Below are 22351 nucleotides of genomic sequence, written 5' to 3' on the forward strand. Positions count from 1 at the left end.
TTTCCCCATCTGTTCACAAACCCATTTATTGGCTCTTGGCCTACTTCTTTGAAACGAAGATGAGCTAGCTGCAAGTACTCACCCTGCCTAAAACAACTCTCATCAATTGCCGGCGGGCCTGGAGGCTGCTGGGTTGTAACAAATAGAGCTGGTGCTTCACACAGCATCTAACTTGGCAGAAGAAAAGGAAGATAACCAACCCTTTTTCACTTGCACACAACCACAGAGTGAATCCTTACAGCCTTTGGCCAAGAGCTCTCACAAGCAGTCTCACCCCGCACTAATTGCTTCAGCACCACCATAAACTGAGCTCCCTGTAAGAGGAAAGTAGGGAGAAAAGGAGTTATTCAAAGAGAATCATCAAAGGCTGACGATGAAAGAGCTCCCGAGCCAGACAGGTCTCTTCAAGGTCTGCCACTGGATGATCAAACAAATGCACTGCATTATCCAAGATCCTGCTCGGCTTCATGTAATATACAAGGTACCCGATGTAAGCTGAGGGGGTGAGGGAAGAACCATAGAATTGATGCAGATTATAGAATGATAGAATGAGTTTGGGTTGGAAAGGACCTCAAGGACCATCAATCTCCAACCCCCCTGCTGCTGGCAGGGTCTCCGATCCTGATCTCCAGATGAGCCACAGACACATCAATATTCTCTCTTAGCTGAAGAACACTTCAATAAGCCCTCAAGTCACCATTCCTACTCTTTAAACTCAGGAAAAGGAGGCTGTTAGTGGCACATGTGAACAAAATTAGGCTGAGCTGCTGACTTCAGCTTCCAACCACTGGCACACTGAAATGAATGGAGTTTAAGGTTACCCTCATGGAGCAGAAGACCCTCACCTTTCAGGTCCCTTTCAATCCAGCTGCAAGCTTGCCCACATCCAGCACTGTTGATTTCTAGGCCAGATGCAGAGCGCAGCAACCAGCAGCAGCACTTACAGAAAGCTAAAGCCAAAGATCAGTCATTTGTGGCAAAAAAAAAAAAAAGGAAAATGAAACTACTGAGACATCCTATAAATAATATCACAACCCGACCCACTTTCCTAATAGGGATAGAAATAATTCCTTTTATTTCATCCTGACATACAAAAACTTCCAAAGCAGTGTTACCTGCTGGGAAACGTTCCCTAAAAGAAAAAATAATACAATTCCAACAAGTCAGCAAACAGTTTGGTGTAAAGGTTCACGTCCATTTGGTTCTGAGCTGAAAAAAGGGATTCTGATGCAGGTGTAGATCACAAAAGAAATAAAGTACAGATGTCCTAAGACCCAGAAGCTTTGTGAACCTACATAGTGCCAATCCCTAACGCATTTCAAGCAGTCTTTTGGCTGCAGTGACATGGAAAAGGTCATGCAAAGTGCAGGAGATCAATAGAGAAAGAGGAATCCAGGCTGGAACATGCGCTTGGGGCAGCCTGGGTTTGTTTACATTGATTTGCTGTTGCTTTTACTGAGTATTCACAGAGCTCTTACACCAATAACATGCAAGAAGCTGCACAGGTTTCAATTCTGCTCCTTGATATCAGTGATGCACAAATGCAGCATTTGAGGATGAAGCATCCAAAAACAAACTCGGAAGAAAAACAGTTTATAAAAGAAACAGGTTAACAATATGTCTGAAAGCAACTTTAGCACATCCGTGTATTAACACCAACCTGTATGTTCAACCGTGGAAGAAACCTTGCTGCTTAAAAGGACTCTATACTCAAATAAAAGAGCAACAGTTAGAATCATAGAATCATAGAACTACTCAGGTTGGAAAAGACCTTGAAGATCATCAAGTCCAACCGCAGCCCAACCAGTAGCCTATCTCTTAAAAAACAACCACAAAACAATACCACAACAACAAACCTCTGCTAAATCATATCCCTGAGTACCACATCCAAGCGGCTCTTAAACACATCCAGGGATGGCGATTCAACCACCTCCTTGGGGAGCCCATTCCAGTACCTAACCACCCTTTCTGTAAAGAAGTTCTTTCTAATATCCAACCTAAACTTGCCCTGGCGCAACTTGAGGCCATTTCCCCTCGTCCTGTCACAAGTCAGTAGTGAGAATAGACCTGCCCCACTCTCACTGTAAGAACCTTTCAGGTACTGGAAGACGGCAATAAGGTCTCCCCTCAGCCTCCTCTTCCTCAGACTAAACAGCTCCAGCTTCCTTAGTCTCTCCTCATAGGGCTGATTCTCCAAGCCCTTAACAAGCCTCGTTGCCCTTCTCTGGACCTGCTCCAGTACCTCCATGTCCTTCTTGTGCTGAGTTGTAGGGGCACCAAGCACAGACTGGAACCCACAAGCTTCAACTGAACATAGCGAACAGCTTCTCTCCTTTGGGAGTGGTACAGCCCTGGCAAAGCTGCCCAGAGAGGTGGGGAGACTCTCCTTTAGACATATCCAAACCCACCTGGATGCTTCCAGAGCAACCTGCTGAAGGGAACTGCTTCAGGAGGGGAGTTGGACTGGAGGATCTTCAGAGGTCCCTTCCAACCCTTACAGTTCTGTGATTCTGGCTTAATGAACGGTGAAAAAAAGGCCAGATTTGACGTAGATTTGATGAATTCACCTCAGTCTCTTAAATCAAAACTGCTGGTAATAGTGATTGAGCCACACTCAGCTCCTTCCGCCACCGAGCCTCAATTTTTCCACTGACATCTTGAGAGGATGAAGTAAGCCCACTCTGCTCAAACCATCACTTTTTATTAAACACCCTAAGAAAATAAATGAAACGTGAACTGTGCCTGATCACTCAACTGATCTCCACACCATACGAAGACACAGAGTGATTTACAAACATCAGAATGTGTTCCTCATCTTCCCCGCGCCCAGCAAGCATCAATGACTCGACAGTGGCATCCCTCACATTGTTCCATGTATTAAATCAAAGAATGCTGAGGTTGGAAAAGAGCTCTAAGATCCCCAAGCCCAATAAATCCTCACCATGCTCACTGACCACATCCCTCAGTGCCACATCTCCACGGCTCTGCAATACCTCCAAGGATGGTGATCCCACCATCTCCCTGGGCAGGCCATTCTATCATTCATTCAATGATTCTACGGAGCAGCTTTCCGTTTTGAGTTAATGCTGAAAACTTAGAAACGAGGCAGCGATTTGCACATAATGCAGAATTTATGGCTTGTGTCAACGCAGCCTTAGCAACAGACATGCCAAAATATCTTTGCAGCCCAGGATCTGTTAGCATTCCTTTGCACCGCGAGCAGTTTGTCTATGAACAGCTTGGCAGGGCAGGGAGGGTCACAGCCACCAGCCCACCAACTGCTCAGCACTGCAGGCGGGTGTGCACACAAGTTTATTTTCCTCCTTTTCTTGTAGTAAGCCAATGCATCAATCTGCAGATCATAGAATCATAGAATGGCCTGGGTTGAAAAGGACCACAAGGATCATCTGGTTTCAACCCCCTGCTATGGGCAGGGTCGCCAACCAGCAGACCAGGCTGCCCAGAGCCACATCCAGCCTGGCTTTGAAATGAAATCTTTCCTTAAGAATAAGAAGAAGGGTACAACTGACCCAATAAATGAGCTACATAATGAACGACTGGAGACCATCCAGAAAATAAGGCAACTGGGGGCATTCTCCAGGCATTTTGATGGCAGGTTTGCAGAACTTGCAGCCATCAGAGCAAGATGGAACACCCCCCAGGGCAGGTGTAGCTGCAAAACTCATCATTTCCATCCCCAAACCTGCCATATGCACCTTTCCCACTGCCTCTGAAATGCCTTAAGAAAGGAGTTATTCTTGGACAGGAGTGGGAAAAAATGAAATTCCATCTGCTCCCAGCAGATTTGTAGCAGCAAAAACAAAGGCAATGGCTCAACACTGCCTATGCAAAGTTTGGAAATAACCTCTCACTTCACAACCAAACTGAGCATGGTATAAAGGCCACTTCTCAACTAAATGTCTCAGGGAAAAATAAAGAAGAAATCTTACATCGTTATTTGAGTCATCGCAAATGCTTTCCTCACTTTGGTAGCATCTACAGGAAAAGCACATTCACACTAATGAGATTTTTTTTGCACAAAACGTTGCTCTGTTGACTTTGTTCCTCTCATTGTCAAGAAAAAACAGGAATGCTTTTGCCTTGTCCCAGCTTCCATTGGTTGGCAACCCTGTACGTAGCAGGGGAGTTGAAACTGGATGATCACTGTGGTCCTTTTCAACCCAGGCCATTCTATGATTCTGTGATATGATTCTATGATTGCCGTTTCATTACCTCTATTCATCACCAAGGTGTCCCAGAACATAATGTGACAGAGTAATACAAGCACCCTTCTGCTCTCTAAGAAAGAGCTCCCTCCTGCTTTCAAATTACCAAACAATAAGCCATGAGACTTCAATTATTCCTTCCTGATTGGGGAAAGAGAAGTACTCCTATAGAGTCCTCCGGAGTAGAAGGTGGAACCCACTGACATAGAGCGCTCAACCCCAGCAGTTCAAACAATTAAAGGTGAATGGCACCAATGCATTATAAGGTCAGTAATTTCCTCTTGTCTGATGCACTTCAAATTAATCTGCCAGAGCTCATTTATAGAAAAAGGGATAAGGAGTGAAGCAATCATGGTAATAAATCTCTCCTTGACACGTAATACAAAGATACAGGTCACTAGAGGCACATGTTTCCTGCAGCCGTTTTGTTCCTCCACTACTTACACCAGGGGAGGTTCAGGTTGGATATCAGGATGGAATTCTGCTCCAAAAGAGTGGTGAGGCACTGGAATGGGCTGCCCAGGGACTGGTGGAGTCACCATCCTTGAACATCTTTAAGACTGTGGAGATGTGGCACTGAGACACACGGTCAGTGAGCATGTTGGGATGGGTTGGGCTCAATCACTTTAGGGGTCTTTTCTAACCTTAATGATTCAATAATGATGAGATGACTTATCCACAGTATAAAGAGGAAGTCACATGGCTGGTGTCTTCTAATTTAAAGGCAGGCAGATGCGTTTTCGGACTTGATACTTGCAACAACTGCTGACATGATGGAAATGCTTCACAGGGGACTCAACAAACTTAGCTATGATCTGCAAGACTGGCTTCCAACAGTTCCTAATTGCCCAGAGGAAATAAAATAAGAAGATAATAGTGTTTTCTCTGCAATTTTCCAATCTCCATGTCCCATATCCAAGCCCCTTTGAGCACCAGGACCGCAGGGGCTCCCCCTGGTACGGCACAGGTCACCTCATAGCCCTCTTATAGCACCACAAACCTTATAGCACCACAGCGCACAGAGCTGCAAGCTCTCCCTACAAAAAGCAAAGGTGATTCCCAGGAAAGCAGCCAGGAATCACAGAATGGCTTTGCTTGGGAGGGACCCCAAGGGCCATCAAGTTTCAACCCCCCTCTGCTGCAGGCAGGGCTCATAACCTCCATATCTAACATTAGACCAGCCTGCCCAGCTCTCCAGACCGTCATCCTGATCTCAGGGATAAAGGAGGGCTGTCACAGCACACTGACTCAAAGTCAAGGCAGGATGAGGATAGAGACCCAAATGCTTTCCCCTTTATCCCACCTGCAGAAACAGATGCTTTCTTGCTTGCCAAGAGCTCTGCAGCGTTATTTTGAGCTTCCTGTGTCTCATTATTTCATTTATTTATTCAAGTCTGATTTAGGAGAAGGGAGACAAAACTTGCTGAAAGCGTTTTGGTTTCATTTAGATGAAGCCAGGCTGTTCGAACCTGCTTGCCGTCAAATTGTTCCCCTAATTACAATCCTTAGTTTAGAGAAAGTGGAAATACTCCAATTCTCTGTCTGCTTTGCTTAGGGGTTTGCTTCCCACTTCCAGCTTAACAAGCAGCGTTCCGAGCATCCAACAAGTCTCAAACCAAGAGATGGCATTCCCAGGGACTGAACTTTTTGCTGTCTGATTAAAGCACATCAGCCACCCCCACTAGTTAAATATTACAGGTGAGAAAGCAGCAGCTGCCCTGGGTACAACACAGCACGCCCTGCCTTTGTCACTGGTTTCAAATGGGGGTTAATGGGCAATAACACCTCGAAAGCAGCAGGGATCAGCAGTATTTAAACACTCGCTATCAACCGCATAACAAATCACATCATTACTTTTTATTTTTCCTCCTCCTCAAAGACCAGTCAGAAGGGCAGGTGTTCCAAAGAAGGAAAGAAGACTGATAAATAATGAACACTCAGCATTCTAAGTGATGGGCCAGTAATTTAAAAGTTCAGCTTGAACCTCTATTACCTGTTATGTGCAACGAACTGTTTTAATGTAAAATCCAAAAGGGTTTCATGGACAGCAAACACGTAAAATCCTGGAGAGCAGACAGAGCTAAAGGCAAACATATTAAACCCGCCCATCCAGACCTTTCACAACAGCACCTTTTTAGCAGCCTGTCCAGGTCCCTCTGGAGGATATGAGATAATTTTAGGGAGTTTGTACAAAACATGGGTTAGACCTACCACTGTTTGCTCTTGCTCCTGAACCCAAATGAATTTAGATGCTATTTGCACAGACACTTCCCTACCTCGATAAAGCAAAGGACTTCATACTCTTAATGCAGGTTGGCACCATAATCAATAAGCAATTCACACATGGAGAGCAGGTAGTAAAAGCCACAGTTAATTCATTTATTACGGGCTCGGTTCAGAGCTGCCTCCTGCCTGCGATCCACATGGGTCCACCGTGAACTGTGAACCAGGTGTATTCCCAGGGCTCCTCAACTCTCACTGCTCTGGAGACAGAATTATTTCTACATGAGCAGCGCTGTGACTTGTCAACAAGCAGATACTGCTCTGCCAAACAAGCCCTGAGACTCCAAAACCTCGTCCTACCTTTAATTTGCTGCACAGAACTTGGGAGCTTGCTTAATTCAGACGTGTTTTCACATTGACCAAACAGGGGTGAGCTGTCTAGATGAGGGTTTTATTTATAGTATCAAGGTAGGGAAGTTTAGCATAAAAATTACCAGCCAATAGCCACACCGTGGCTTCTTTATGCTACCCATTTTAGGACTGCATTGAAAATAATGCAATGCCAACTGAAGTTCTTGTACCCCAGAAGTTCAGACATTGTCCAAGTGTGAATTGGAGGATGGAATGGTGCTTACTTGAAGCACTGATGGGAAGCAAAGCCTGGAAAGAAAGCCCCATTCGCTCTGCTGTCATGCCAACCAGTGTTGAGTGACAGCACATACACATCATTTGCCTTTAATTACTTCCATCTGAGGCTGCTGTTCTGTAGTAACTGAGCTAGAATCGTAATGCAAAAGTATTTTTCCGCCTAGGAATATACTGACATGTGAACAATTAGAAACTAAAATACACACTGGAAATCGCTTCATTGCAAAAATATGTCCTCTGCTCCATTACTCCAAACCACAAGAGGAGCACCCCTGGTAATAGAAATCTTGCACCCAAGATATACTTTGATATGACTCCTTCCTCGCGTGGATAAGTAGTAGCTGCAGGCAAGGGCACTTGCTGATCAATAGCCATGAAAAGTCACAATGAAAGCCCCAGCTACAGACCTAAAATAAGGGCAGAACAGCTCTTTTTAGTAACAAGGGGTTAAAAAACACAAACCACACCTGATCGGAGCAGACTTGTACATGAGACACACTGACGGTGCTTTAAGCGATATCCTGATTTTCCCCTCCTTCCCTTTCTTATTTTACTTTGCTTTACAAAAAGCTTCACACTGGCAAATAACTCAAAGACCAAATAGTGGATCTGGGTCTTTTGGGGTGGGAGAGGGGTTAAGTTAGAATAACAGAACCATTAAGGTTGGAAAAGACCACTGAGATCATCAAGCCCAACCATGGAATCACAGAATGGACTGGGGTTGAAAAGGACCACAAGGATCATCTGGTTTCAACCCCCTGCTATGTGCAGGGTCGCCAACCAGCAGACCAGGCTGCCCAGAGCCACATCCAGCCTGGCCTTGAATGCCTGCAGGGATGGGGCATCCACAGCCTCCTTGGGCAACCTGTTCCAGTGTGTCACCACCCTCTGAGTGAAAAACTTCCTTCTAATACCCAGCCTAAACCTTCCCTGTCTCACTTTAAGACCATTCCCCCTTGTCCTATCACTGTCCACCCTCATAAACAGCCGTCCCACAATGAATCCATCACTGCCAGACCTACCAAGCTGTGTCCCTAAGTTCACCTGAACAGCAAGGTTCAGGCACTACGCAACGCTATTCCGCACTCTGAGAAATCACCTAACATTACTTGCTATGAGAGCTTCTCACTCCTGTAATTCTTTAAAACCGCTCTTAAAAAATTACTAGTATGCTTTGCCCAAGGGCAAAATCTGGTAATGCTGACGTGAAAAAGAGATTTTAAAAGTGAATTAATGATAGAGAGAATACAACGTAACTCCTGAAAACATAACCAAGGCGGTAAGACAAAAGAGTAGCGATGAAAAAGCCAGAATGTTTTATTTGAACCAGTGAACGTGGATCGCGTTGCTACAAATAATCGAGACAACTTACAACACAGCCTATTTTAGGGGAAACACAATCCAAATGTTATGACTAGGACTCCTACATACTCCCTCAGTACAAATAAGTAATACGATATGTGTGCAGACGCGCCACATTCTCATCTCCAATGCTCATGATGAGCTTTGCGACCTAACTTTGGGGCTTTGGGAAAGGGTTCTTGCATTCCCCGGAACAGGATATGGAAAAGGCTCTCAATTATCAGCTGCAGACTGAGTCAGCCATGGCACTGATTTGCTTCAGAAGGCTCAGTCCGCAAGGGTTGCAAAGCACTGGCTGTGCTGAATCAATTAACCAGTTCATAAATCAATCCCGTAATTCCATCTCACTTTAATTCACTCGGAAAGGGAAACGTGCCATACCCTGCTCAACTGAGCCTCCATTGGAAAAGAAAAAACAAGACAAATGCGAAGAAATCAGGGTACAAACCACGACTGGAGAGGAACAGACATGGGAATGCACAAGGATTTCCTTCCCCTGTTTTCAGTCTAGCTGTGATTTGCTGCCACAGGTTTGCTGTCGATACCACTGGGATGCAATGACAGCAGAGAAGGATGCAGTGCTCCTTTTGGCTCCATCTACAGCTGCTAAGCTCCTGGAGAAATATCTCTGAGGATGACCTGAAATAAGGTTGCATCAGCATATTGACATTACCTATCTTGTGCCTCCTCAAATTCCTGATGCCTGCCTTAGTGTGGTCACCTCCCAAACCGTCTGCAGGCATTGCTCCTCCAAAAGCAGCTCCCAGCTGCATTTTTAGATGATAAGCATGGTTTAACTTGAAACTGCTTCAAATGGAAGGCTTCAGTTTAGTTTACTGCACATGTCAGGGAATGCCTCAAACACTATCAGTGCCAGCAAACGTGCTTTGTAGACATTCTACTCTACAAACAGACTTTCACTCATAAGATTAGGACAAGAAGACACTTGCCATTTTATAGATACACATAGATTGAAACTAACTTGGAACTCGCATCACTGACCTGGTCTTCTTCCCTCCTTACACCCATTCCTTAACCAGGACATTCATAAGAACAGGCTTATAGAAAGTTTTGTGTTCCTATCAAATGATTTCTACTCTAAATCATTAGCAGAAAGGAGATCCTCTGTTGGTCTGCCCGAAGGTCACTGGACGTATATATGTTATAACCCTATTAAAATCATAGCTATCCTTTTATTATTATTAAACTGGAGATTAAAGTAGAAGCAATTTGTGCCAAGTCCCAATCCCAACCTGCTGTAAATACTCAGCCCATCAACAGCCCAGACTCCCACAGGGGTTCCAGCGCTCTGTGTTTATTAGATACAGCACCTTTACATGTGTAAATTAGAACATAAAAATTCTCCATGTCGCTTGCTAGCCTCAAAACGAGTAGCTTTTCTTCTTCAGATGTGACACGGATATCAGAGAAACCATTCACAGCAGTGCATTTCCTCCAGTATTGATGGCAAGTGGCCTTCATCCGGCTACCCCTAATTTTTCAGTGCAAATTTGTTGCTTCTGGCTACACCATTTGTAAAGCTGCTATGCTATAAGACACTACAGGAATAAGCAATGCCAGTGCTGTAGTCCCATGAGGCAGAGGGATGTAACCAGCCTGTGCTCACAGTTCCAGAGAGAAGGCCAAGAAGCTCAGCTATGAGAAGTCTGTGCTTTTGCAGATCTGATGCTCATAACTCCATCATAGAATGATAGAATGGCCTGGGTTGAAAAGGACCACAAGGATCATCTGGTTTCAACCCCCTTCTATGTGCAGGGTCGCCAGCCACCAGATCAGGCTGCCCAGAGCCACATCCAGCCTGGCCTTGAATGCCTGCAGGGATGGGGCATCCACAGCCTCCTTGGGCAACCTGTTCCAGTCACCACCCTCTGGGTGAAAAACTTCCTCCTAAAAGGAAGGTTAAATAAGGTGCATAAGGTTAAAGCAGCAAGAAATGCATAAAATTAGAGGTTAAACAGAAATCACAGAGGTCTTCTGAAACCATTATGATTCTAAGATCATCAAGTCCAGCTACTGACCCATCTCCATCATATCCATTGCTTACTTCAACACACAAAAAGTGCAAACAAACCCTTTCTGAGTGCTGACTTCTGCCACAATAGAGGAGAAACATCTCTTAGAGGTAACATTACAGATGTAGGGTTTTGGAGAACAGGACGTTGCTCCCTACTGTTTCCAAGCTGTAGTGGGTCTGTAAGACAAGCGGCAGAGCATCCTGCTCTCCTCCTCACAGCATATAAAGAAAAGCTCAAATCCTTTGGAGATGAGAACGATGCTCCTCCTTGGAAGGCTGCACAATGCCTACACAAAGACCTACAGACCGAGGAGGAATGCAAAGGTTACAAGACGTAAACAGGAAAAATACTTGGATCGCAGCAGTTGCACACCACGAGTCCCATGGCACAGCCCATACTTTTAACCCAATAGCTACGCTGATTTGCCAGGATGATGAACCACAGTTCCTCAACCTACAGAAAATAAATAATAATAAGGAAAAAGTTCCCTCCCTCAGCCTCCCTGCAGGCCCCTCCAGCCCCATAGGACATTGCTTGATGTAGATATTAGGTGGGGGAGGGGAGCTCCTGCAAGATCTCCCCAGTCCTGGTAAACCTCATACTAACACCCAGCTCACTGCTCAAGGAGGCCAAGTGTACATAAGTGTACATCTGTATACGGTGAGACCGTCTACCTTCAGGCCTGTACTCATGATAGAATCATAAAGGTTGGAAAAGAGCACCAAGTCCAACCCCAACCCATCCCACCATGCCCACTGACCATGTCAATGGCATCTCCATGGTTCCTGAACACCTCCAGGGTTGGTGATCCCACCACTCCCTGTGCAGCAGTGCCAGTGCCCAACTGCTTTCTGAGAAGAAATTATCCCTAACATCCAACCTGAGCCTCCCATAGTGCAGCTTAAGGCCATTACTTCTTGTCCTAGTTGTTTCAGCCCTACTCGCCTTGAGATGCTGAAAGACCAGAAGGTTTCAGGCAGTAAGAAAATGGATCATTTCTCCAACACAGCATCTCATTTCACGCACGCTGCTCTCATACACACCCATCTTGTACTGAGAGCAGCAAACCTCAGGCACAAAAGATGCTCTGGTGCCTCGATCAGCTCTGATCAGATAACACGACTTTCACATCGGGACTTTTTCTCTTTAAATTCCACATGACAAGTTCCTCTCAGCGCTGAGTAGAGAAATTAAGATCGCATTTAAACTTCTTCCCTTTTAACATACAATATCCTTTTTCATAAGGCTCAGTGACGCTGATTTAGACGTATTTATAGCAACATTAACCACATTTCTTCTGTAGGGCAGTATAATTGTCTGAATAGGCAAAAGTTGAACATCACTTGCCATGCAAAAGAGTCACTACAACGTGCTCTTAAACCTTCACATTTCCATGAGAATAACGTCATCATCAGAACATCTTCTGAACCTATAAATAGCTCATCCTTCTTTCATAGATAGGGAAAGTACAGCAAGAAGATTAGACGATGAGCTGCAGTTCTGTTCTACTGCTAAAACTGTGCGGTCACTTGTTCTCAAGGTAACTGCATCCTATGGATGCTCAAGCTACACCCTGCATGTTTTCTAAGCAAAACAGATCACCTGGTATGGTGGCACTTCTGGTTTTGGCAGAACTGAAGAGGAAATGAAACATCACTGCCGGCTGCAACACAATCATAGAATCCTTTGTGTTAGAAGAAACACTGAAGGCCATCCAGTCCGACTCCCCTGCAATGAATAGGGATAGCGCAGCTAGATCAGGTTGCCCAGGGCCTGATTCAGCCTGGCCTTGAAAGTCTCCAGGAATGGGGCATCAACCACATCTCTGGGTAACCTGTATCAGTTCACTTCCGAGGGGAAGCCCACAGCTTACAGAATATGAAGGCTAAGCATCTTTGCACTGCATTCATGGTTAGCGGTGATAAAGGACAGCCCACATTTTCACACCCATTTCCCATCTCCACTGCAGCTGAGCTCAGTGCAGAGCTCACACGTGAGACAGAACAGAAGCCAACCCACCGAGGGCTGAATCTATAAAACCTATAAAACTAAAAAACTCTATAAAACCATCCAATGTGCCAAATTAGGTTGGGACTTCATTCATTCTCTTGGCCTTTTTTGGACTGCAGCCCACTCACTCCTTCTGTAGGTGCTATTCATAGAATTATTAAGGCTGGAAAAGACCACTGAGATCACCATGTCCAACCCCAACCCACCCCACCAGGTCCAATGACCACATCCCTCAGTGCCACATCTCTGCAGCTCTTGGACACCCCCAGGGATGGTGACTCCCCCATGTCCCTGTGCAGCCTGTGTCAGTGCCTGACCTCTCTTTCAGAGAAGAAATTATTCCTAATATCCAACCTAAAACTCTCATGGTGCAACTTAAGGCCATGACCTCTTGTAATGGAAGCCCCTCCAGCTTTACCAGCTGTTCCCCACGTTCCCAACTTTCACCAGATCCTCATCCCTTCATGTAAAATACCAAACCCGTGTGCAAAGTGTGAGTTATGCCATTAGGAACTCACACACGTATCCACATCACACGTGTCTGCACTTGAAGCCTTCAACAGTTCAGGTTACTGAGAACAGCAGCAAACGATCCAAGAACTCACATTTTGACACTATGAAGTAATGAGGTTGGATTTTTGGCTCAATTTATACCACGAGTTCAAAATGTGTTAATAAAGATATCAGCATATTCACTGTTGGGGGGAAAAAAAACAAGAACATAACCACAAATATAAAAACCCAACAACAGCAAATCACCCAACGTTACCAGCAGTGTCAGAATGGACATTTTAGAGGAACTGTGCATAGGGAAGAAGTCAAGTTCTGTTTTTGACTTTGAACTACTTCAACACCTCCTCAAAATGATTCATACTCCAGCAGTTGAACGAGGGCACATTTAAACACCCATTGCCATTCTCAACATGAAAAACAGCAACTTGAAAGGATCTTTGCAACCTGCGCTTGTGAGAAGCAGCCACTGAATGACCCGCACTGAAAGATCTCCCCGCTATGTGTTTGGATGCTATAAATCAATCAGATAATGAAAGTGCACTAACAGACTGTCAGGCACGCAAGAACCAACTATAAATAAAGGCACTTGGAAGTACAAGGGTATATCTTGCACAATAAGAAACTTAGCTCCACATTTTTCAACAGAAGAAGAAAAACCACAAGCAACCGACCTCATCATTACGCCCCTTTCTTATCTCAGTATGCAAAAAATAAGGATCACAGCTGTGTAACAACAGCAGATATTGGAGACCCCAAGAAGTGAGATGGCTCTAAACTTCACACTCCATCCTCCGGCCTGCACTAATAGGTACCAGCCTCAGAAATTAATCATTAAACAGGCAGGTGGAAAACTCTGACAGCAATTGTGCCACAAGGTGCTACCGAAAGGCTCACACAAAGCTGTCTTAGAAAGTTTGCTTTAGAAAACGCAAACACGTTCTCGATCATGGCAAACAGTGAAATCCAAAACCTGTGTGCAGAGCGAACCTCAGGCATAGATTTTCTCCAGATAAGGCAATCACATGCAAAGAATCTGGTGACAGCACCATCAAAGCAATGCTGAGAGCTGTGCAGAGCTGCGAAAGGAAGGATATAACACCACGTGCACAAAGACACTGAAAAAACCCCCAACACTGAGCACAGCCATACCTTATATTTGCAGCATCTTGCCAAAGCAGAACACGCTGCAGTGCCATTTCTTTGTGGCAATGCTAAGGAGGGGAACAACAGCAGGGAGGAAAAAATAACACCACTTTCAAGGTGTATGAATTGCACACACTTGATAGGACAAGGGGGAATGGTTTTAAACTGAGACAGGGGAGGTTTAGGTTGGAGAGAGAAAGTTTTTCACCCAGAGGGTGGTGACACACTGGAACAGGTTGCCCAAGGAGGCTGTGGATGCCCCATCCCTGCAGGCATTCAAGGCCAGGCTGGATGTGGCTCTGGGCACATCCTGGTGACCCTGCACATAGCAGGGGGGTTGAAACCAGATGATCATTGTGGTCCTTTTCAACCCAGGCCATTCTATGATTCTATGACAATGAAATAATATTAAATCCAGGCTAAATTTTCTGAATGGAAAAAACGGTCCCCGCCTTCTGTATTGAAGTGCATAAAACGAGTTTATAGGAATGCTAATTTGTCTGTGCTCAGCTTCTTATAGCAGACAAGCACCACCTCGGAGGCAGATATTAAATTTTCATGCAATACAAACACTGACTAATAAGAAACTCTTTCCAAGGTTGTTTCTCCCACCTTCGCTATGCTTTTTATGTGTCCTTTCAGAGCAGAGAAGCTAACAAACAAAAACAAATGCTCCTGGAAAAGGAGAGAGACACAAGGGAACACAAAGAGTAGAAGTGGGATCGTCATCTCTGCATCTGCACACCCTACACAGCGCTGAGCAGTGGCACATATAATTCTCCCCCTCAATGGACTGTGTAATGCTCTCCATACCCACGTACAGCAACAGTGCTGGTATGTACTTCTGTGACACCCATTAATCTCATCCAAGATGATGGGTGTGGTGTATGCAGCCACAAGCCTAGCAGGAGAAAAATCATCATGACTTTACACATTGGAAAACCTCAGCTGGCACTATCACCCTTGCAACAAATGAATTCTGCTTCTGCATTTCAAGAGAACTGAAAATTCGGACCCTGGTGACACTGCAGTTTTACCCAATTAAGTCACAATTGGCACCAGGCACATTGATGGGATGCAAGGCACCCGCAAGTACTTCATCCCATGTGGCCTAGCAGCCAGCTGCCCTTCCTCCACAGGAACATCGCTCAGCCCATCAGTTGTCATCCCAATCCCTCTAAACACATTCCATGTGACTAAAGCTACGACCAGCCCTAAATTCTGAGTCCATTTCCTTTGAAGCAAAGCCCTCCACTGTTCTGACACACTAAATTTAGCTTATGGGGTTTTACATTGGGACCGCTCAGTGTGGAGCTCAGGTCCCTTGGCCAGCCCTTATCATTTAGCAACCAGGATGGGTCCCTTTCATTCTAAGAATCCCAAGGATTTAAGGTGTTAGAATCATGCCTGAATCCTGTGCGTGCCACACATCCACTGAAATCCTTTTGGCAACCTCCATTTTGTCCAGAGAGATATCAAATAAATGTTTACTTCAAGCAAAGGGAAGGAAGAACGTGAGCAGCTGTCTCAAATCCAAAGGAGCTCCGTGAGGATCTGCTGCAAACAAAACAAGGGAACAAAAGCAGGAAGCAACAACCATACATCACCACTGCTTCAGCACTTCAGTGGCTTCATGACTATTGGATTCAAAGCCATGCACAATAGCAAATGACCGTGTCTGTTCTGTGCTGTATTATTGATTATCAAGTTTTCCACTCCGCTTTCAAGAGACTGAAGAGGTTACGTGGGCAGACTTCAGGACACAGAAATGCAAGAACAAAGTGCTGGAATACTGTGGAATATGTGGCTCTGGACAGTCTGGGCTGCTGGTTGGTGACCCTGCACATAGCAATGGGGTTGAAACCAGATGATCACTGAGGTCCTTTTCAATCCAGGCCATTCTATGATTCCATGAATAAAATAGCTGTGCTCCTTCTTCAGGCAAACCCCAGTTTGCAGAGGGGTTGCTCCTCCTCCAAAACCACTCTCCTCACCAAACCACATCATTCTCAATCCCATCTTTTGCATTTTTACTGTTGTTTTTTTCCCCACTGTGGATTAGAGATTTCAGAGCTCCTTAAAGAACTGCTTGCAAAGAAAACTTGCAGAAAGAAAGCAAAGCTCCGCCAGATCAAGGAGCTAATTTCCAAGTGCTGCAATTGGAACTTCAAATTGGAAACAAAGAAATCCTCGGAGGAAACTGACTGCTTAGGAGAAGAGCACCCAAGGGGATCATAAACTAATGCAGAAATGCAGCAGTTTGGTCAGCAGCAGCATTATCTCAATAGATGGTGGGTTTTCAGCGTGGATCATCATGGATGCTGGTGTTACCCACAGTAAGCTCAAGGTTTTAAATGTGCAGAGAAACAAGCCAGGAAAGAGAGATCTGTCAAACATTTATGGTTAACTGGAAATTGTTTAAGACGGTAACGAACATTCAGTTGGCTATGAGGCTATTTTGGAACTGCAACGAAATAAAAACCAGATTGTGAAATAAAGGAAAGAACCCAGAGCAGCATCAGACAACTTCTGCTAAAGTGACTCAGGTGGCAGGGTGATATTGAGAGAGAAATGGAACAGAAAAGCCCCATGTGTTGGGTGCTATGGAAATCCCCACAGGCAGGCTGGGGGCAGCCATGTGCTGCTGGAATTGGGTGGCACAGGGATGTGATGCTCTACCTGTGCCTGTGCTGGAGCTCTCAGTTCTTAGCAGCTGGCAAGCAGACACTGTTTCCCCCATTGCTCCAGGGCTGTGCTGTGAGCTGCTCAGTGGTTCCAATAACCTGTGTTCCCACAGTGAAAAAGTCTGATGTGCATGAAGCAGAGAGGGCAGTGGATGCAGCCTGCACTGTACTGCCTTTCGTCCAGCTTGTGTTTTCTGCTGTTGCCTCCTTGTTACTTCAGTCAGAAGTGAGCATACTGAAAACATCTAAATCATAGAACCACAGAATGGACTGGGTTGAAAAGGACCACAATGATCATCTGGTTTCAACCCCCTGTTATGTGCAGGGTTGCCAACCAGCAGACCAGGCTGCCCAGGGCCACATCCAGCCTGGCCTTGAATGCCTGCAGGGATGGGGCATCCACAGCCTCCTTGGGCAACCTGTTCCAGTCTGTCACCACCCTCTGGGTGAAAAACTTCCTCCTAAGATCCAACCTAAACCTCCCCTGTCTGAGTTTAAATCCATTCCCCCTTGTTCTATCACTATCCACCCTCACAAACAGACATTCCTCCTCCTGTTTATATGCTCCCTTCAAGTATTGGAAGGCCACAACGAGGTCTCCCCAGAGCCTTCTCTTCTCCAGGCTAAACAAGCCCAGTTAGTTCCCTCAACCTTTCCTCACAGGAGAGCTGCTCCAGCCCTCTGACCATCTTAGTGGCCCTCCTCTGGACTCATCCCAAGAGCTCTGCATCCTTCTTATATTAGGGGCCCCAGGCCTGGATGCAGTACTGCAGATGGGGCCTCACAAGTGCTGAAAGAAAACCTGAGCATCACTGCACAACAGTGGCCATTGAGCAGGGTGTAAAAGCACTTAGATATGTCAAAAACACAGCATTATTTCACATAGGAGTCTTTGTCCTCTGAACAACCGTAGTAAAATCTCAGCAACGTAGAAGAGAAAATCATTTTCAAGCACAGCGATAAGAGAGAATGGAATTGGGATCAGGAACAAATGCAGCACCCAAATCTAATTTCAGCACTTAAAGTGATTTGATTCAAATTGCCAACATCCTCTAATTTATTAAGCGGCTTTCTGACTTTCCTACGGCTCCGAACTGCATCAGGTAGCTTTGTAAAGAAAGCAATGCTGTGTACCAGCTTTTGACTAAAGTTCCCATTTATTTAACAAGGGGAACTGTGACAGTTCTCTGCCAGCTCGCAGCTCTCTCAGGTGATGATTTACCCCAAATCTTCTGCAGATAAAATTCCTCTTTGCTGTAATATTCTTTGGCCAAAGAAACTGCCTTACCGCAGACTCCTTCATAACATTCAATCAGCAGCCCGTAACTGCCTCCATTAAATTAATAAAAAGGCCATTTAAAAGATACGCTCATCTCTGGTGTTTTCCTCCCCCTTGTTCTGTTCCGCTGCTAAGCACTGCTTTGCGTTTTCCATCTCCCACCCTAAAAATCAAACAAGTTTTACCAGGAAAGGAGAAGCAGCGCCTTTGCACACAAAACTCAGTATTGTGGAAACATTCGCTATCTGATTCTAAACTCAAAATATAACCTGTTCACATTTACAACTAGAACCGTACATCAGATTACCCCACAGTAGAGTCACTGGCACTGGAGGTGTACAGGAACCATGGAGATGTGGCAATGAGGGACGTGGTTATGGCCATGGTGAGGATGGGTTGGGAATTTAAAGGTCTTCTCCAACCATAATGACTCTGATCTTACAGACACAACAGGCACACAGATACCTTTCCAGAAGGCAAGCACCCTGAATACAACCTCTAGCCAATAAAGCCACATACAACAGCATCACAGAGCCTGGGGTTTTACCTCTTCAACAGAAGACTTCACAAAGCTTCACTTTCTGGGCTCTGCCTTTGACAAACTCAGGTGACTGCTTCCTCATCCTGAAGAGGGACATCTAAAGTCATTCAAGCCTCAATCTTACACACACCCAAGTGCACCATGAATCATAGAATCATTAAGGTTGGAAACGACCTCTAAGCTCACCAAACAATCTGTCCCTTGTAGGGTTTAAGAAAGAAAGGAAACAGTCCACCCCTGGATCGCTAGCCTTATTTCTAACCACACTGTAACTACAGAGACTTGCTCAGTGTGTAGAGTGTTCATGGGCTGCAGCATGAAGCCACGAGGTTCCAGCTGCTCACATAGGAAGAAGTGAGGGTGAAGCACAAGCTACGTGACATGACAGCTCTGGCAAGCAAGGTAAACCAGCCAAGACCCCAGATACAGTCATCACAAACACCCAGATAAAGAACAGAGTGATTAACGTGCCGAATTTAATTACAATTCACAGTCGCGTAGATAAGCACGTGGAATACGCCGCGCTTACAAAGTAATTTTCACCTGCCCTCATACTTCCTATTCCTACCTGCAGCACCTAATAAGCAAATCTTTTCAAGCCAAGCTCTCAACAGCCTCACAAATGATTCCAAACGAAAGAAAAGCTGCAATGCCATTTGTGACAGAGGGAAGGGTAAGCTCAGTGCACGCGAGCAGTGGCTGCAAAGCTCTGAGCACTGCTGAGAAACCCTCGCTGGCACTTTTCTCAGGGCTCAAAGTCTAAATAACACGACAAGGAACCTCAATTCACAAACAGGTAAATGAAGCAGACGGAGTGAAGAGCACGGGTTGGTAATTTTCAGTGGAGATTTTACACTGGAATCTGCATGAAGAACGAACGAGGAGCTTCATCAAAACAGACAAAAGCAGTCTGAAGCACGTCTACCAGCTCTTTTGTTACCCAGCAGCACTTTACGTCGCTCTGCCTCTATTCAGATTTGGTCCCCTTCAACTTACAAATATCCTCAAGTGCTCGAGGAAGCTAAGACATAAGTAGCTATCTCCAAAAGCTCTCTAGATGAGAGGGAAATACTTATCACGATGCCGGCTACAAACACTCAAAAGGAAGCTGTCAGCTTCCAGTTTCCTTGGAAAACCCCTTTACGATCAGCTGCATCGCGCATCCATCCCATGTAAATAAAAATACAAATGGTTAAAAAAGATAATTATAGATATCCGTATGAACCTCCACTTCGCAAGCATACAAAGTGTTTTTCCTCGTGCACGCAGCTCCTTCTTCCCCCACATTTACATTAAGCATCTCCAGAGTGCTTTCCATAGGAGCTCCCCCAGAAGGCAGCGCTGCCCAGGAGAACGTTTTCATTTCCTTCTTCCCCCAAGAATCAACCCTGCTGAGACTTCACCGAGTGCATGCAGACACTGATAACACCAGAGCAGGTAACCATCTTACAGACGCTTCTGCTGCAAACATAAGTGAAGCCAGGGTGCATTCCCAACCTATTTCCATATGGATTTCCAATCTAGCAAGCTGTGGGACAGACACAGCCCAATTCAGCATCCCACCAACCCAGAGATCACCCCGCAGGCACTCCTCAGTACCATACACACACATGCACGCTGTCTGAAAGCACACAGGGCTGCTTTGCCAAGAGCCACTTTTTAGCCATTTCTCCCACCCAAAAAATGCCCCAGACTGGATGCAATCCCTGCACACCAGCCCCAATGCTGTTGGTTCAGCTTTGGCTTCAACCCCACACAAACCCATCCATCACTCCCCTGTCCCTCCCTAAGAGCCAGCACTGCTCTTACCCACCCTAAAAGCTGCATCTCCCCCCCGTGCAATCCTCTCCCTCAGCCTTACGCCTTCCTGCCCCACTGCAACCTGCTGCTGGCTGGATCCTGCCCCTACCCCACCTGCATTCCCCCATCAATCATCCCCACCTCACTCTCCAGCCCTCACATAAAGCAAACACAACCACTCCTGATCCACTGCCACCATACTTCTCTTCCCCCCACAGCCCTGCACCCACCTCCCACTGCTCCCAGACCCAGCTGGGGACACCCCAAGCCTCCAATATCCCCTTCTAACTCTACTACCAACCCTACACCTGCACCCTACTGCCCTCATGCATTACACAACCACCCTCAGAGCTTCACTTCAGACTGGCTTCTCACACCCTGCAACCCTACTGTGAACCCATAGATCGGCTTCCTGCAACTTGGAAACACTGAAACCCAGCCCTCACACCCTATCACCCTTTCGCAAGCCCCTAGTTCTATTCCTTACAACTCATGAGCCCCCATCACTCGCTTCTTACACCGCGGAAGCCCCCGAATCCACTTCTCACACCCCAGCATCCCTTTGGAAGCCCCCAAACGGGCTCCTGGTTCTTTGCAACCCCCTTAAAACACATTTAATCTGCTACTTGTGCCTGGTGAGACCCACACTCAGAGCTCTGCTTGAGGCCCCAGACAGGCTCCCCTCCCCCCACACAACACCTCCTCGTGAGTCCCCACACAGGCTCTTTGTGCCTTACGAGCCCCCTGACCCCCCCCTCACGCCCCGTCCCTCATCCCAGAGCCCACGAACGGCCTCCTCACCCCCCAGCACCTCCTTACGAGCCCCCAGACGAGCTGTTCGCCCCTTGCGAGCCCACAGACACCCTTAAGCCTCACCTGAAGCGTCCCCCGCAGTGCTGGCACTGATCGCCCACCCAGCCGGGCTGACACTCGCACTGCCCGGTGCTCGGTTGGCACCGCCCGCCGTTGGCGCACGGTTTGTCGCATTCCTTCGCCGCTCCCCCATCCTCCTCCTTCTCTTCGGCGGCAGCGGCGGCGGCGGCGGGCCCGAGTCCCGGCACGGCGGGTAACAGCAGCAACAACAGCGCTAACAACAGCCGCCGAGGCCTCCCGCCCCTCCAGCCCGGGCCCCGCCGCGCCCCGCGCTCCCGCGCCATCTGCCGCCGACGCCGCCGACGCCGACTGCGGGAGGAGGGGCGGCCGGGGGGCGGCGGGACGACGCGGACCATCCGCCGCCGCGGCACCTCCTCCCCGGGACGGTGGCCGGCGAGGGGGGGGGGGGTTCCGCCGCTACGGTGGCCGGCGAGGAGGCGGCGGGGACGGGAAAGGGGGGAGGCGGGGGGAGCGCGGAGGGACAACGCGAGCAGCCGAGAGGCGCCGCCGGGCCGCGGGCGATGACGTCACGGCGGGCGCTGCTCCCGCCCCTTACCTCGAGTGAGGCGGGGGGGGGGCAGGAGGGTCGTCTTTTCGTTGGGGTTGGTGTGAAATAGTGTGAAATAGGTGTGGAGATTGTAAGGGGGAAGGAAAAAATAATATAAATGCCTTTCTGGTAGTGAGGGGCCACGAAATGAACGCGGCTTCCTCCACATGCTGTAGGTTCCTGTGACGATGAGGCCTTAGGTTCTCCTCACATAACCGGGGCGGGTGGCAGCGTAGGGGTCGCCTTCAGAGGCAAAAATACTTTATCCTTTATACCCAAGTCTCATAACTTGGATAATTAATACCTCGTTTCAACTGTAGGGAGTTAACAGCAGCCGAGAAGTGTTTTGATTTGCTTTGTTTTTTTTTAATGGAATGAAATTTTGCTCGTATTTTCCCCTATAGATAAGGCCATCAGTGCAGAGATGGGACAACGAACCAGACCCAAATAGCCAACTCACTGCCTT

The 22351-nt window shown here is 46.8% G+C and overlaps 1 protein-coding gene across 2 annotated transcripts in view; it reads right to left on the minus strand.

The window, feature by feature from the left end:
- The window catches only part of ATRN (attractin), a 139972-nt gene extending 118137 nt beyond the window's left edge, over positions 1–21835 (minus strand). The window contains exon 1 of one of the 2 annotated variants that reach the window (XM_072334124.1): positions 21342–21771. In XM_072334124.1, the coding sequence (XP_072190225.1) occupies positions 21342–21694 (353 nt within the window). In that variant the 5' untranslated portion in view covers positions 21695–21771. Of the gene's footprint in view, positions 1–21341 lie in introns of both variants that reach the window. The other variant, XM_072334125.1, reaches the window with a different exon arrangement.
- Between the last annotated feature and the right edge of the window lie 516 nt (positions 21836–22351).

Source organism: Excalfactoria chinensis, chromosome 4 (genome assembly GCF_039878825.1).
Source record: "Excalfactoria chinensis isolate bCotChi1 chromosome 4, bCotChi1.hap2, whole genome shotgun sequence".
NCBI lineage: Eukaryota > Metazoa > Chordata > Aves > Galliformes > Phasianidae > Excalfactoria > Excalfactoria chinensis.